At 50.4% G+C, this 17,024-nt stretch overlaps 1 protein-coding gene across 3 annotated transcripts in view; it reads left to right on the top strand.

Moving 5' to 3' along the window:
• Positions 1–17,024, top strand: part of ABCC1 (ATP binding cassette subfamily C member 1 (ABCC1 blood group)) — a 115,870-nt gene that overhangs the window by 40,197 nt on the left and 58,649 nt on the right. For all 3 annotated transcript variants that reach the window (XM_020281636.2, XM_075995145.1, XM_075995144.1), the window contains 5 exons: positions 72–209; positions 1,302–1,427; positions 11,988–12,049; positions 13,416–13,547; positions 16,267–16,497. In XM_020281636.2, coding sequence (XP_020137225.1) covers positions 72–209; positions 1,302–1,427; positions 11,988–12,049; positions 13,416–13,547; positions 16,267–16,497 — 689 coding nt within the window. The remainder of the gene's footprint in view (positions 1–71; positions 210–1,301; positions 1,428–11,987; positions 12,050–13,415; positions 13,548–16,266; positions 16,498–17,024) is intronic.

Below are 17,024 nucleotides of genomic sequence, written 5' to 3'. Positions count from 1 at the left end.
CAGGTCCCTGGGACCGAGGAGCCTTGGGTCCTGCCTTCTCTTAACTCCTATCACGTGGCTTTCTCTTCCAGCTGCTCGCTACCTTTTTAATTCAGCTCGAGAGAAGGAAGGGCGTCCAGTCCTCAGGGGTCATGCTCACCTTCTGGCTCGTAGCCCTGGTGTGTGCCCTTGCCATCTTGAGATCCAAAATCATGAATGCCTTAAAAGAGGTAAGTGGTGCCTTGCTCTGCATTGTCCTTCAGCAGCCCTTGGGAGGAGATGCTTGCTCCATTTGGTGTGCGTAGACGCCGTGTACCGGATCAACACCAGCCTTTGTTCTAGAACCTTCTTTCCCTAGGGCCCCCTTTATCTGTGTAGCTCTGAGGGGCCTATGTGGTACCTGCAAGGGCAGGAGCCGTGGGCAAGTGCCAGCTGCCTGTGAGCCCTGTCAGCAGTAAAGAGCAGGGTGTGCGGCTCTAAATGCCTGCATTTTGGGACCGAGCCATGTCTGTGGAGTGACTGTTTCCCTAGGGGACCCTAGACTTGTCCCCACGTTACCTTTGAGGCATCAGCCCTGCGCTGGCCAGGGAAGTTGTTTATCGTGGCAGCCGTGTGTGGCTGTCAGGAGTTTTGAGGAGTGTGCACTTTTAAATCCAACCTGCTGCTCCTGCCATCCGGAGCTAATTGGGGCCTGGCAGGAGGCAAAGGAAACATTTATTGAACACCCACAGCGTACGGCACGGACCGTCTTTATGGGCGAGGGCACTGACACCGATTGAGTTTGTGTTTCTGAAGTGCCTCGCGGGGCACGAAGCGTGTTTCCCGGGCAGTCTTAGGGCTCACAGTGACTCGGGTGGGATTTCTCGAACTCAGCACTCGTGGACATTCTGATCCGGGACTTCTCGGTTGTGGGGCTGGTGTGGGGTGGGTGTCCTGTGCTGTGTAGGCTGTTTAGGAGCATCCCCGGACTGTCCCCACCGGGTGCCAGTAACCCTCCCAAGTATGGCAAACAGTGTCCCCAGACACTGCCTGATGTTTCCTTGGAGGGAAAATCACCCCCAGTTAAGAACCACAAGTCTGTTTATAGGTGGGGAAACTGAGGTACAGAGAGGTGAAGAAAGGTGACAAGGTCCCACAGCCAGTGGGAGCAAGCCGGGCCCGGGACGCAGCTCTGTTCCTCTCCCCAGCTGAGGCTGACCCCTCCCAGGCAGTGGTGAGCGGTGTGACCGCCAGATGCAGCCGCCTCTCTGCTGTCCCCTCCAGTCCCCCGGGAGCTGGGGGCAGAAGGCGATCCCGTCTCCTCCTCCCTCCCTCACGTGCAGGACGCCCGGATCGACGCGTTCCGCGACGCCACGTTCTACGTCTACGCCGCCCTCGTGCTCGTGCAGCTCGTGCTGTCGTGTTTCTCAGACCGCGCGCCCCTGTTCTCCGAGACCATCAACGATCCCGTAAGTGTGACGCGGACGTGCGCGCGCGTGTGCGTCCGTGAGGGAGACACGCCGCACGGCGGCAGCTGGCGTTACTGGCTCCACCAGGAGCTCGCTCGGTCCTCCTTCCATGCCAGGCGCAGAGGTCATGTGCTCCCCACTTTCCAGGCGGGAAACTGGGCCTTTGACGTGACTTGGGGTCCTCTGGGGGCTGAAGGAGAGAACCCGCTGCGTCTCGCGGGCCTGTAGGTTTTCTCGCTTGGCATGGTGGTTTTGGAAAATGCGAGCAGATTATTTAAAAATCAGGGAATTTCACATACATTGCAGCTGTCTGAGTCTTCTAGAAAAGTGAAATGTCCGGGCAGAGCAGGGCCATGTTGGCCGGAGCTCTGAGCATTCAGAAAGCACAGAGAAAGGGCCGGCCCTGGAGGCTGGGCTTTGGGGGGCTGGGGCACCCCACTCTGCTCCCCACTCGTCGTCCCTGTCCGTCTCATCTCCTCCCTGCTCCCCTTGTCACTCTCGGTCTTCCAGGGCGGTGGAGGCCACTGTTCGGTCTTGTGCCCTGCGATCCGGCAGGTGCAGAGGCGGGCGTGTGGGCTGGTGCGTTTGTGACGTTTATGCACGGGCCGGGAAGGAAGGCGTCCGTCGGCCAGCACTCTGTCCAGCCAGCCTGCTGTTCCCTTGGCTTCCTGTTTGGTAATCCAGTGGGGTGCCATTTGGAGTCTAGAGCAGGGTTTGGCCAACAGCAGCCGATGGGCCAAGTCTGGCCCACTGCCTGTTTCTGTGAATAAAGTTTTATTGGGACATGGCCACACCCACTCATTACAGAGGGTCTGTGGCTGCCCTGTGCCCAGCAGTGGAGCGGAATGGTTACTACAGAGACTGTCACCCACAAAGCCTAAATATTTACTATCTGGCTCTTCCCAGAAAAAGTTTCCTATCCCTGGTCTAGAGCATTCCTTTAGCTCTGATGACTTTTTACCTTCCTTCTTTGTCTCCCTGCCATTTTCAGGCACTGTTTCATCCTGGGAAAGGAAAGGAAAGGGAATGGCCATTTATGAGATGCCTGCTGTATACTGACGTCGTGCTAAGCTCCTCATACCTTATGTAACCCTCACCCCAGCCCTGGTGAACTTGGTACTGTTATTGTTTTTCCCGTTTTACAGATAAAGACACTGAGTCTCAGAGAAAAGTGTTTTGCCCAATGTGAGTGGTGGAGTAGGAATTTGAACCCAGGATGGACAGTTCTGCAGAATCGTGTCACTTCTCTTGGTTACAGCCCGCTCAAGGGAAGGGTCTTGGCTAAATAACAGCTTTGCGTTGGGCTATAAGCTCCGTAAGGCTGGATCTAGACCCGCAACCTCGGTGCCTAAGACAGAGCCTGGCACACGCTGGGCCTTTAGTGGTGACTTGTCGTGTGGTGTGGGGAGGCACCCGGTCCATGTGGCACGTGTCTTGTGTAACGTGAGGTCTGCACCAGGCCTCACGGGACATCAGGCTAAGCTCCCGTTCTGCCTGCACGCACTCCTAATAGGAAGGAAGGAAGAGGAGAGGAACTAACATATAAGGAGACCTGCTGAAGGCCTGGCATGGTCCTCTATTAAACAAAATTTTGCATTTGTTTATTTTGGTGAAATACACATAATGCAAAATTTGCCATCTTAACCATTTTAAATGTACCATTCGGCAGTGCTAAGAGCTTTTTAATCTCATTCAAACCCCTGCTGCTTAAAATGGGGACCACGGCCAGCTGCATCAATGTTGCCTGGGCATGCGTTAGACATGCAGGATCCCAGGCCCTGCCCCAGACCAAAACCTGCACCTTCACAGCATCCCCAGGTAATCTGTGTGCATAGAAAAGTTTGTGAAGCATTGGTTTAAACTTCACAATAGCTTTGAGAAGGGAGGGGTTTTTTGTTTGCCTTTTTTTTTTTTTTTTTTAATGGATAAGGGAATTATGCCTCACAGAGGTTGAGCTGTTAGACCTTAACTTATGCCTAAGTTTGGTGGTGGAGGCAGCATGGTGTGATGGAAGAGGAGCCTCAATGTAGAGTTGGACAAACCCTGGGGTTTAATCCCACCTAGGTACTTTTATCCCTTCAGCAGACATTTATTAAGCATCTGTTGTATACCATGCTTGGTGTTGGGGATACACTGCAGTGTACAAAATAGATATGGTTTGAACTATAGGGGAGAAAACAGTTTCCTCCACACTTTTAGGTTCAATGGCTGGGGCCTGCAAATCAAACCACTAAAATATTAACAGGAGAGAATATTTATTATGTGTGCACATGGGGAGGCGCCTCACAGAAAAGAAGTGAAAATCCTAAGAAAGTGATTAGGCCTGAGAGCTTCTATGCTGTTTTAACATAGGGTGATAAATTTGTGGTAAAGTGGCAAGACAAAGAAAAAGGAGTTTGGGCTTCTAGAGGTGGTAAATTGTGGGAGGGTAAATATATGCGGGAGACTAGTAGAAGATGAGGGTTATTTTAGTAAGGTTTGTTTTTGTAGATCCATGTCAGTGTTGCCAGTGATAATGGTTGTTCTCCTGGTATGGGAGAAGGGAAGGGGAAGATTTATAGGAAGGGAAATGTATGGCCTGCTTTTAGGCAGATAGGGGAAGGCCAAAAGAGGTCTTTTTGTGTTTGCTCTTGCTTAATTGCCTTTAGTTCCAAACAGTCCTTATAACAAAGTGGGGTATTTCGGGGTGGCATAATTCTAACCTTAAGAATATGCTCCGGTTATCTGTTACTCCATAACAAACCAAACAAATTCATCATTAATTGATGAATTAAATTGCATCAAACAATAATAGTACAATGTTTCATAGTCCTGGGTGTTGACTAGGCTCAGCGGGGCGGTTCACAGTGTCTCCTGTGGTCGTGGTCAGACGTGGCTGGGACTCAAGTCAATGCAAGGGTTTCCGCAGTCTCTCATCTAGTGGTCAAGGCTGGCCATGGGCTGGAACCTCCCCTGGAGTTGACACCTACGTCTGATCTCTCTGTGTGGCCTTGATGTCCTCACAGCATGGTGGCTGGTCTCTAAGAGTGAGTGTTCCAAGAGAGAGAGCTGGTGGAAGCTGTATCACCTTTAAGGATGTAGCCCCAGAAGTCACGTGGTGTCACTCCTGCCATGCTCTGTTGGTCGAGGCAGTCACAGAGGTCTGCCCAGGTGCAAAGGGAAGGGATGCAGACCCCGATTCTAGGTGGGTCAGTGGGCACATCTCATTGTAAGAAGAGTGTGTGGGGTGGCAGATGGTGTTCTGGGCGTCATGGGAAAGTACAGTCTGCCACGTGCCGTCAGGAAGCTTGCTGGGACACAGCCCTGAAGCAGCCAGCAGACACATAACCACGTGACTACGTAACTGCAGTTGAGGTGAAAGGTACGACTCAGGTTATATGAGAATCAGCTACATTTGTGACTTTGGGCACATCACTCTTCCTTTAGGGATCTCAGTGTCTCCTTCTTGAAAATGGGTTGTTGCTCAATTTGATGCTGGCTGCACCCCCTCGCCCGCCCCAGATCTGAGCCCTGTGACCTGGGGAGGAGGACACTGTGACATGCTCTTTGCTTGTCTTCCTGTCACCCTGAGTGCTGGCGACACAGTGGAGCCGGCACGCTGGGGAGCGTCCAGCCCTCCTGCCCTCCGAGCAGCAGTGGGTGATCCATCACATGTTGCCAGCCCTTGGGGTGATCAGCCACGGCCCGGCTCCTCCGGGCCGCCTGTGCTGAGTCACTGTGTCGGCCGCGCTCCCCAGCTGGCCCTGCGCCCGCTGCGTGACTCAGATGTCTATTCCGGCCCTGGCTTCTCGGCGGGGCTCCTCCCATCTCCGCTGCCTGCTGTGGGGCTGACTAGGCTTCTGGGAGCCAGGGCAGGGCTGACCGAGCCTCTGACCCTCTGGCCTTACTGCCACCGAGGCTGCTGCTGGGCAGTGGCAGGGAGGAGGGTCGTGTAGATAGGGGGATGGCAGCCACCGCAGATGGTTTGGTGGATAATCCCCGCTCACAGCGGGGTCCGTGGTCTGGTGTCCCCAGGAGCTCAGGCCCCACCCCAGACCCACTGAGCCAGGATCCCCCTTTCACAAGACCCCTGGTTGGAAAACACTGGTTTAGGACATGCAGTAAAAGCTGCTCTGCTCACTTGAAGCAAGAGATATTTTTAGTCCTGTCCATACGACATGGAATATTTTACCTCCAACATTTTACCATGAACATTTTCAAGCTTGTAGAAAACGTGAAAGAGTTACACAGCGAGCAGCCACATACCCAGCACCCGGAGCCGCGGGTAACATCTTGCCGGCCTTGCTTTATCACACTCCTGTCTGTCCAGCCGGCCGCTCAGCCCGCCAGCCAGCTGGTGTTTTTGGTGGCTGAAACTTGCTTTGAAACACGTGAATACCCTTTACCCAGACACTTTTCATGCAGACCATTAGCTAGAGTTTGATATCTGCTTACAGTTCTGGGTTTTTTTTTTTTTTTTGAGACAGAGTCTCACTTTGTTGTCCAGGCTAGAGTGAGTGCCGTGGCGTCAGCCTAGCTCACAGCAACCTCAAACTCCTGGGCTCGAGCGATCCTTCTGCCTCAGCCTCCCGAGTAGCTGGGACTACAGGCATGCGCCACCATGCCCGGCTAATTTTTTATATATATATCAGTTGGCCAATTAATTTCTTTCTATTTATAGTAGAGACAGGGTCTCGCTCTTGCTCAGGCTGGTTTTGAACTCCTGACCTTGAGCAATCCGCCCGCCTCGGCCTCCCAAGAGCTAGGATTACAGGCGTGAGCCACCGTGCCCGGCCTACAGTTCTGGGTTTTTTCCTTAAAATTTACATGCAGGGAAATTTCTCATCTCGTTAGCATTTGATGAATTTTGATAAATGAATAACTCTTAAACCCCCATCAAGATACGAATATTACAAGGTCTCCAGAAAGTTCTCTCGGGCCCCTTGTTGGTCAGTCTCCACCCCCCCCCCCCCAGGCCTGACCTTGGGCTGTTGAGGATTAAGCATGGCAAACCCCATCATTAAGCATGGCAAACTCCATCTTCTCTCCCTTCGTCCTTTGTGCTGTCGGCCCTTTGGTCATTCAGCATCATGCCAGCGGCTGAGCTGGGCCAAGAAGGTGCAGACCAGCCTGTGCAAAGGCCCAGTGGTACAGTGGAGCTTGTGAGTGTTTGGGGGCCGTGTGGAAGTCTGCTAGGCTAGGTAAGAGGGGCCAGAGGGTGAGTGGAAGGAGATGGGAGAGCCAGGGAGCAGAGCATGAGACATCAAGGGTAGAATTGTGTGTCACAAGAAGGACTTGGGATTTTAACCTGCCTGTGGTGGGAGCTGATGAAAGATTTTCCAGAGTGGAGTGGCACCCTGAGGTCGGACAGGTTTTGGAGGATCCCTCAGGCTGAAAGGAAGAGGATGCATTGGTTGGTGGCAGTTAGAAAGCCATTGCAGGTGCCCAGGCAGGCAGAGAGGAAGGCTGAGCTGGGACATTGACTTTGTGCGTGCTAGCGTGCCAAACACTAGCAAAAACCAGAGGAGTGCATGGGAAAGGCAGAAGATTCATGATGTGTGCTACAGTACAGGAAGCCCAAGCAGGGAGGCAGTTTGCACAGCTGGTAAGCAGCCAAGCAAACAAATCCCCGATGTTTGCATTGTAGGGCGAATCTCTTCCTGTTGGACATTTAGTTTCTATCTAGTAATAAGGTGCACTGTGTTATTTATTTAATCCTCCCAACTAGGCAGGACTGATCTGTCTCCTCATTTCACAGATAAAGACACTGAGGGTCAGAGTGGTGAAGTTCAGGAACCCTCCTACTGGGTTTTCACATCTGAGCACGTATCTTCTTCACTTGGAGGGCTTGGTAAAGCACAGGTTGCTGGGCCCATCCCCAGAGGTTTTGATGCACTAGGTCTGGGTGGGGCCCGCACATTTGCATTTCCAACAAGTTCTCAGGTGCTACTGGTGACGGGGCTGTATTTATTTGAGAGCCACTGCTCAGATTGCTGCTGCCTGTGTCCCTTACTGCTGGGCATCGGGCAATGCAGAGTGGACGTCACTGGCAGAAACCTGATTAGAACTAAAAGCAGAGTCACAACCAGAGATATGCGTAGAGACCCAGATAATTTCTGACAAACAGGCCAGGATGCTGAAAGACCCAGGCAGGGTCCCCTAACTACCTTGTGCAAGTTAAAGAATGACCAGTGCTCAAAGAATCAGTGCCTGGGACTGTTGTACCAAATTGGCTTAAATCACAGGGTTTCTGGCCAAACCACATGGTGCCAAAGATAGATGTCAATATAGATGCCAAAGAACACATCTCTGCTTGTTTGTAAATCAGACTTTCCCTCCCTCGGCCATCAGCTAAGGCTTGGCTGAATTATTTTCATTGCTGAATGAATGAGGGACCAATTAACAAACCTCCTTCATCCCACCTGGGATGGGAGTTGCTGCATTTTAGCCTCCAAGGCTGGGAACCCCCTGGCTGGGAACCCCCTGGCTGGCAGCTCTGTCTTTTGCACCGAAGGAGTTATGCCAGGAGGTGGTCCTTCAGTGAAATGCAGTGCTGCCTGGCTCGTCATGCAGTGCCCTATTTTTTTTTTTTTTTTTTTACTGTCAGTTTTGGCTACTTGGGAAGTTCAGTTGTCTGTATTATCACAAAATGCCTTCTGTGTCACATAGAGACGTCCAGAAACCAGCTCCCAAACTGATAGATTTCCTCCTCTGCCCGTGGAGGGGACCCTGTGTTGGCCTCTGTCAGTAACTTCGTATAATCTGAAAATCCATGTTGGATCCAGAGGAGAGAGGAAGCCTGGGGAGAAGAACTGGACAAAGCTCTTGGAGTGTGCAGCTTAGAAACTGCGAAATGTTCCGTCGGTAACATGACCATGTTGTATTTGCAGGAGGAGTTTTCGCCCCGTGGCTGGGGACTCAGTTTTGCTAGCCAGAGTGAGGGTTAGTGTCCCCGGGGCTTGAGGGTCTTGTTGAGCTGGGCATATGCTGCATTTCGGCCCCTCCGCCAACCCCCACTGTCTCTGCCCCGATGCCAAGGCTGAAGACGGCTGGATTTGCAGGCAATCAACTGACATTTGAGGCCTGACTTCACACCTTAATAATCACCTGTCTTAGAGTATTGTGTAGGTTGCTGGAAGCAGGGGTTCGCCAGCTCTTTCTGGAAAGGCCCAGTTGGTAAATGCCTTGGGCTTTGCAGCCCATGCAGTCTCTGTGGCAGTACCCAGCTCTGCTGTGTGGCTGAAAAGCAGCTGCAGACAATATGTAAATGAGCGGGCATGACTGTGTTCCAGTAAAACTTTGTTTGTAAACAGTTGGCTTGTGCGCTGTACTTTGCCACTCCTGATGTATAAAGCATTTGGTACAGTGCTTGGCGTATCACGAAGCCATTGTTTTTTTTTTTTCCCTCCCTTAGCTTTATGGACGTATCTTGACAAATAAAAGTTGTGTATATTTAAGGTGTACCACTTCCTGTTTTGATACACTAGAAGCCATTGTTGCTGTTTTTACTATTATTATTATTATTATTGCTGCTACTAATAATACCATTTCTTGAGCTTTTACACAGTGCCAGGCACTATCCTAAGTACTTAACATGTTTTATCTCATTTAATCTTCACCACAGGCGAACTTGCTCAAGGTCCTGCAGCCAGGAAAGGCAGAGCTGGGATTCCAGTTCCGTCTGCTAAGCACCCTGCCCCCTCCTTCCCTCTGGCACCCTGGTTTTTTCCTTTGTCACAGCTCCCACTGTTTATTGTTATCTCTGTGTTTGCATCGGGAGGCAGGGGCCTCACTGGTCCCTGTCACTGTCGTCTTCACAGCTCAGCACCCAGCACTCAGCCCTCATCCTAGTGTGTAACTAGGTCCTCCCGAAGTATTTGCCCAGGAAATAAGTGAGTCATTGACAGCGGGCCCCACGCTCTGTTCCCTTCTCTGCCAGCAAGCACCTTGCTTCACCTTTCACAGGGAGTAGGACTTGGGCTCAAAGTGGCTTTGTGATTCCCCAATCACCCACCCACTGACTGGGGTGGACAGGAAGGTGTCCACTCTTCAGGAAGAAAAACCAACCCGCAATGAAACATTCTGTGCCCGGCCCCCAAAGCAAATACCGCCACCTCCTCGAGCGATGTCGCCACCTCAGGCTAGAAAAATTCCAGTTTACAACTCAGTCCCACGGACCTCATGTCACTGGTTCCTCCTGGTGGTGTTGGGAAGTAGGCTCAGCAGTAGGAGCAACTACTCCCATTTTTCAGATGTGAAAACCAAGGCTTTGAGGGGAAGAGACTCACCGAAGATCGTTCAGCTGGAAAATGGCAGGGCTGGATTTAAACCCAGGTCCGTCTGGCTCCACAGTCTGAACTTGCTCCCCAGTGGGTTGGTCGGGACTGTAGGTCCATGGGCCAGCTGCACCCGGTTCACCTTATTACGGGTACGCTGATGTCAGGGCCCAGCCCTAAGGTCCTGAGTGAGTGGGTGGGGCCCCAGTCGCCTGCATTTAACTAACTCCCCAAGTGATTGTGGCAGGCAGGCAAGGCTTGGGATCCGCCTCACCCTGCAGGTCCTCAGAATGCCACCTGATCCTTCTCAGCTCCAGCCTTTTGTTTTGCTGTTTATGATGGAAACATGATGCAGGCTAAAGAGCCCAAGGCAGTTCATTATTCTATGCTGTCTGCAAAATAACTTTAAATTTTGAAACAGGCTCGTACAAAGTTGCAAACAGAGTAGAGTTCCTGTGGACCTTCACGCAGCTTTCTCCAGTGGCAATATCTGAAAGATTAGGGTTTTTAAAAATGTAATTGCAGTACCATCTTTGGCTTAAAATTATTAATAATAATTCTTTCATATCATCAAATGTGTTCCAATAATCCATTGAGGTTGCAGAATGGCTCATTTCTTTTTTTTCCAGCATCAGTGTGAGCTTGTGTATTTAAACATACCTGGTCTGTTTCAATCCACTGTACTCATCATCCTGGTCGAAGCTCACTTGTCCCTCTGTTGGCCAGTGGGAGCAGCTTCTGGTTGGTTCTGGGGCCTCTAACAATCGCATTCATCTTTAGTTTCTTTGTTGTCCGGCACAACAAGATGTTCTAGGCTTATCTTGTACGTTTCCTGCCCAGCCACTTTGACAAGAAGAATCTGGAAGTTTAAAACAAAAACAAATGCCTGGTCCTACCCCACACCAGCTTAATTAGAATCCCTGGGGGTGTGGGGTGGGGCCCAGACAGAGTGCTTTTTTCAAAGCACTCCTGGCCTGGATGGAAAACCGCTTGATTAGAGAGCGATATTAGAGAGAGTGTGCCGTCTTATCAGGCTCTCTGAATGCCTTATCTCTGCAAAGTACTGGAACAGTTCAGCCCAGTCCTTGGCTAAAGAACTCATTGCTGCATGGTGACCTCCCTTCCCTGAGCTAAAGCTTGTGTTCCAAGGGACCAGTACGTACCCACATTGAAAGCCGGCTTTTGTCTGTACTCCAGAGGCTCTGTGCTGATGTCACTTGCCTTGTCTGCATGATGTTGAGCAATATTGTACTTCTTGGAAATAGGTTCTTTCAAAGCTTGTTTAGAATCTGTCAGTGACTGTCTGTTGCCCTTAGGATAAAGATCAAAATTCTTTATGTGGCCTCCACTGTAGACTGCTCAGGCCCTGTCTTCGTTCCTGGAGTCTGCTATGCTTCCCTCTACCACAGGGCCTTTGCACACACTGCTCTCTGCTGGGCATGCCTTGCCTTTCCCCTTAGTTTTCGTCTACTCACCCTTCAGATGCCAGCTTCACTATCTTCCTCTAGGAAGCCTTCTCTGACCCCAATAAACTAGATGAGCCCCCATCTGTTTACGTTGTCCCATCGGTAATATTTACCCACCTTCAAGGCACGTATCAGAATTGCACTGTCGCATTTGCTCATGTGAGCAGTTGGTCTCTCTCTCTGGAGCCTAACTCTTTGGGGCTCACGTTGTGTCCCTATTGCTTCTAGCTGTGGGAACTCGGGCAAGTCCTCCCACTTCTGGTCTTTGGTCTCTTTAAGTACAAAACAGGGTGGATACTTTCACCTACCTCTTAAGGTGGTTATGAAGATTAGACAGGGTGATTTGTGTAAAGCACTTAGAACTAGCTAGTAGAGGAAATAAATGTTTGTTGGATGGATGGATGAATGTGGTGGGGGTAATAGTAGTAGCATGTTCATAAAGTTCTATAGGGATATAAAGTAATGCAAGTACTTAGTTCTTTGTAGAACATTTGGCACATAGTACTGCAAATCTTTGTGGAATGAATGGGCGAAGTGGGGTTGACAGTAACCCCAGCTCGTGGGATGGGTGTGGTGTCCTAAGATCCGGTGGGTCTGAAGCACAGTGTACTGACACTCAGGAGTTACTCGTTGGGTGGAACTACAGGAGCTGCCATGCGTTTCTTTCTCCTGGTGCTCAGGAGAGGAATTCATTTGGGGGAAGAACAGTACGGGAGCGGGTGGTGGTCCTTTTGAAGGAAGAGTGGCCAACCGACAACTCCTTTCCAAGCCCTGGCATAGGCGACAAGTTTAATCATTAATTACCTTTTCTTTTCCACCCTGTCCTTTCTCCCCCCTAGAATCCTTGCCCGGAATCCGGTGCCTCCTTCCTTTCCAGGATCACCTTCTGGTGGATCACAGGGTAAGGCGGGCACCCCATACCCTGGGTGGGTCATGGGGAGTGAATGAGTGAATGAATGAACAAACAAATGAACAAACGCAGCTCAGCTCCCCTGTTGCTCCCTTCCTCTTTCCCTCCCTCCTTTGCTCTTCTACGGAATTGTGTCCTGAGTCTGCCTGTGCTGGGCACATGGTCTCAGAGACACTGACTCTGTCCCCCAAGGTCATGCACTTGACTGTAATCAATACATGAACCATGAGCAGCTTGAACCCCTGTGGAAGTCTTGGCCTGGGGTAGCCACAAGCTATCCTGCTCTTAGCTGTAGTTTTGGGCATTTTTTACATTAGGTATAGTTATTAATATTACTGATACCATCTTCTCTCCCCCGTTGGAAAAATACTACACACAGACCATAGGAGGTGTGGGTAAGAGAATCATGCAAAGATCAACAACAAGAAAACACCCTGAGGCAACCGCGCTTACATTTTGATATACTTCCTTCTGTCTTGTTCTGCCCATTGTCAACATCTTACTGGGAATTATTTGAATCTCTTTCCCCCCTAGTAAGCATCATCTTTGTCTTTATGAACTTTTTACAAACATCTTTTTTTTAAATGAAATGTTCTATGTAATTTTTTCAAATTACTATTTTAAACGTCACTGGGACAATTGATGTAATTTGAATATGGACTGCATTCTTGTTTTCGATAACTGTACTCTGGTTATATAAGATCTTGTCCTGGATTTCAGGGGGATACATACAGAGTTTTAGGGGTAAAGACGTGTAGAGTCTGCAACTTACTCTCAAACGGTTCAGAAAAAGATGATGTGTTTGCATGTGTGTGTGTGCAGGTAGATAAGACAGACAGTGATACTGCAATACGTTAACAGTAGTGAGCTAAGTGAATTCTTTGTACAATTCCTGTGATTTTTTTTTTCTATAAGTTTGAATTTATTTCAAAATATCAAATGAAAATACTAGGTCTATTGTTTATCCGGAAGGCGTTCACACATGTAGAAAGGCTGGTATACTACAACTACTCATCACCCAGATTTAAATAAGATTGCTAGTGCTTTGTCGTAGCAGCCTTTTAAAATTTAAAGATCTAAAAAGTAAGTTGGAGCCTATCCTGATATTTCCCTCCTGAATCTTCTGTGTGCATCTTTAAAAAAAAAAATGAAGACATTTTTCCTAGGTGACCTAACAGAATAAGCAGTAATTATGTAACATGCCTGAATGTCCATCCGTGTTGGGATTTTCTTAGTTGTGTGGCTGCCTCAGGTGGCAAGGTCGCTGGGTGTGCGGAGTGAGCCCCACCCTCTTCCTCCTCCTCTTCCTCCTCCTTGAATCGGCTCTCATTGACTGCTCCCTTGTGTCTTGGCCCAGGTTGATGATCCGGGGCTACCGCCAGCCCCTGGAGGGCAGTGACCTCTGGTCCCTCAACAGGGAGGACACGTCGGAACAAGTTGTGCCTGTGCTGGTAAAGAACTGGAAGAAGGAATGTGCCAAGTGTAGGAAGTAAGTGTGAGTTTCCTTGCACTTCCTGGGAAGCCGGACACACTCAGGATGATCTAGTCACCTCCTTGCCCTGGCCTGAATCCAGGTCGGGCCACTGGCAGTGTTGCCTTTTACCAGCTTTGTGGTTCTGGGCAAGAGGCCTCACTTCCCTGGGCCATAGTTGGCTCATCTGCCGGATGGGATAGAGGCTCACGTATAGTGAAGGCAGTTTGGGCAGAAGAGAAGAGAGAAAAATATTGATTAAGTGGCCCATGGATTCCATCTGCCACAACCCTCTAAGAGCGTGTGCCGGGAGTGTGGCACACTCTTTTGTTAAGAGTTTTTTAAAAGAGGCAGTACAAATCTTGAACTCTTCATAGAAGTTTCTGCACTTCAGTAGACATCCCTGGATGAGCCTAATTCGGGAGCCCTCATTTAAAATGCGTTTCTTGAAGTGCAGTGTTGTTCATTTAGAATGTTCCACTATAATTGTAAATTATCTTTCGTAAGATTTCACCATTTTTTATAAGCATTTGTTGCTTCCAAGGCTTAATGCTTATACATGGAAAGGTAGTGTAGCCTGAAGGTGCAGTACTCAGTTGTTAGGAAGTTAAGGTTCCAACTTTTATCTTGAGTCTTGACTTCAGCTTTCAGATCCCCTTGCTCACCTTAGGCAATGATTTTTTTCCTGTCTAAGGCTGGAAGAAAAAGAAACAAAAGGGGGTTGAACCCCAAAATCCCCACACATTTTCAAAAGCCAGAGTTTACACCCCTTGCAGTATTGCCATTTGTTGACATCAGAGTTTCTCTCTGACCCAGTCAGACATCTGAGGCCTCTCACTGTATCCAATCCAGGTCATCGTCAGATCCAGTCCAATCCTGGGTCCAATCCAGTTTCTGTTGCAACTGGCAAACCGAATGCAGGTCAAAAATTTGCTCAAACTCGGGTAGCCCAAAAGACACATCTGTGGAGCTTTAGAATCCAAGAGAACTTTCCCGTGATCCCCAGCTTCTGGAGGTTGCTGGGAGCACTACTTAGAGTCCCACTTCTGACACCAAATGCTAAAAGACAAACTTTAGATAGATTAAATTTAACAGAGTTTAATCGAGCCAAGGATGATTCACAAATCATCAGCCCCCAGAAGTACCGTAGGTTCACGGTGACTTTGGGTCCGCCATGTGGACAGACCCAACATTAAGAGAAAGTGACATGCAGGAAACAGCTGGATTGGTTGCAGCTCAGTGTTCGCCTTATGTGAACATGGTTTGAAAGTTCGCTGCCTGCGATTGGCTGAGACCTGCCTCCTTGTTACCAGAGTCGGTTACAGTCCGTTTACAGTTCACTATGGATGGAGAAGCCTTTAGGCCGAACTTAAAAATGTGTTAGGAGGTTGCTTTAGGCTGAACTGAATCTCACACTCTCACGAGGCTCCTTGCTGGTGGGGGTTCCTCAGCTCCCTGCCCATGGCAGGGGTTCAGGCCATATTAGTGGAAAAGTGGCTGATTGTTCCCTTTGCCCACGTTAAAATTCGGATCAAGTGAGCAAATCCCTTTTTCCTCTCAGTCCCCACCCTCCTGGCCCTTTCTGTCCCTCTGTTCTGGGCAATTTTATCCTGACTCAAACCTTCTCTGCTCAGCTTTCCTGACTTCTTGCAACTGGACCATTCAGATGGTCTGTGTGTTTCTTCTCTCATCCAGGAGCTCCTTTCAGCCGTACAGGCCTCTTGGTGACTGGGTGTTTTCCTTTCCTGACTTAGCTGATCCTGTCCCCTGCACTTGACCTCCACCGCCCGGGTCTGGGCCTTCCTCCCTTGCCTGCTTGAGTCCTCTTCCCTGCCCTTGGGCACCCGTCTCCTGGTGGTTGAGAACAGCCCATGCGGCGCAAGGTCCTGCCCAGGAAGTGGTGTGCAGGACAGTGAGGCTGAGCCTCTTCCTTCCTCCTTGCCAAGAAGGCCTGTATAAGTTAAAAGAAGTCCTACCAAAAATCCCAGTCAGGGAAAACAAGTGACACAAGCAGGGAAGGACCTTAGGTGGCGATATGACAACATGGAAAACAGAAAGTATCCTCTGTGGTCAGCTTAATAATGCACCCGTCCCCCAACAGTGTCCGTGTCCTTATCCCAGAGCCTGGGAATGTGTTACTTTACAGGACGAAAGGTTTGTGGATGTGATGAAAGATTGACTTTGAAATGGGGAGAATATTCTGTCTCTTCTGGGCAGGTGTGATGTCGTCACAAGCTTGCTTGTGAGTGGGGGACAGGAGGTCAGGGAGAGGAGGTGCTAGATGCCGGCTCTGAAGATGGAAGGAGTGGCCGTGCGTCTAGGAATGCAGGCAGCTTTTAGAAGCCGGCCCGCGCCCGGCCCTCATTTTGATTGTGTTGACTCTGTAGATCAGTTTGGGGCTGGCACTGTTCTAACTCAGTTACCAACGTTACCAACTCAGTTTTCACAGCAGCCCTGTGAAGTGGGTCCTTCTGTCGTCCTTGTTTTACAAATGAGAAAACAAAGGCCTCAAGGTCAAGGAAGTTGCCTAAAATCACACCGCCGGCCAGTGGCCAAGCCAGGATCCGAACCCGGGGCTCCCGCCTCCGTGTTCAGAGCCACTGTGCTGAGCTGCCCCTCTGCGGTGGCTTGTTGACTTTGGCTCTGCCTTCCCCAAAGGGGGATGTCCCCGGGCCTCCCTGGGGTGGTGGCTGCGTCTCTGGCGGACCCCACAGCCGTTTCCCACCCTGCCTTCCAGGCAGCCGGTGAAGATCACGTACTCCTCTAAGGAGGCCGCCAAGCCGAAAGGAGGCTCCAAGCTGGACGTGAACGAGGAGGCGGAGGCCTTGATCGTCAAGTCCCCGCAGAAGGACCGGGAGCCCTGTCTGTTCAAGGTGTTATATAAGACCTTCGGGCCCTACTTCCTCATGAGCTTCCTGTTCAAGGCCATCCACGACCTGATGATGTTTGCCGGCCCCGAGCTCTTGAAGTAAGCCAGCCCCCTTCCCTCCTGAGGGGGCCCCATCTCCTCCATTTGGCCTTTCGCTTACGTCACTGCCTTAGGGCCCCGTGGTGTGCCCACAGCCCGTGTCTCCGTTGTGACCTGCTCCGTTTTAGGCTTTGCTAAATTACTGTCTTAGTTAAGGCCACTTTGGTTGTAGGTCACAGGGACCCACTAGGCCTCTGTGAATTCCAAATGGGGAGGACATGGGTGCATTTGGGAACGCCAAGAGCAAGGAAGTGCTGGCAGGTCTCATGAAAAACGTCAACCAGGAACCGCGAAGTCAGAAATGAGGTTGCTCTCTCCTCCCCGCTCTGCTTCTCTGGCCCTCGGGGCCTCGCATCCATCCTCCTTCCCTCCGTCCCTTGAGTTCCCGTTTGGTCACCTTCGGGTGACTTTCTGGTGATGAGACAGTGATCAGTGCAAGGATGCCACGGCAGAGGCCCTTGTCACAAGTGGCTTGGGCCACCCGCGCAGTCGGGTCACCGTGGGCTTGTGTCTCCATCCGTGAAACC

This window comes from Microcebus murinus, chromosome 19 (genome assembly GCF_040939455.1).
Source record: "Microcebus murinus isolate Inina chromosome 19, M.murinus_Inina_mat1.0, whole genome shotgun sequence".
Classification (NCBI taxonomy): domain Eukaryota; kingdom Metazoa; phylum Chordata; class Mammalia; order Primates; family Cheirogaleidae; genus Microcebus; species Microcebus murinus.
This window is presented reverse-complemented; position numbering and strand designations above follow the sequence as displayed.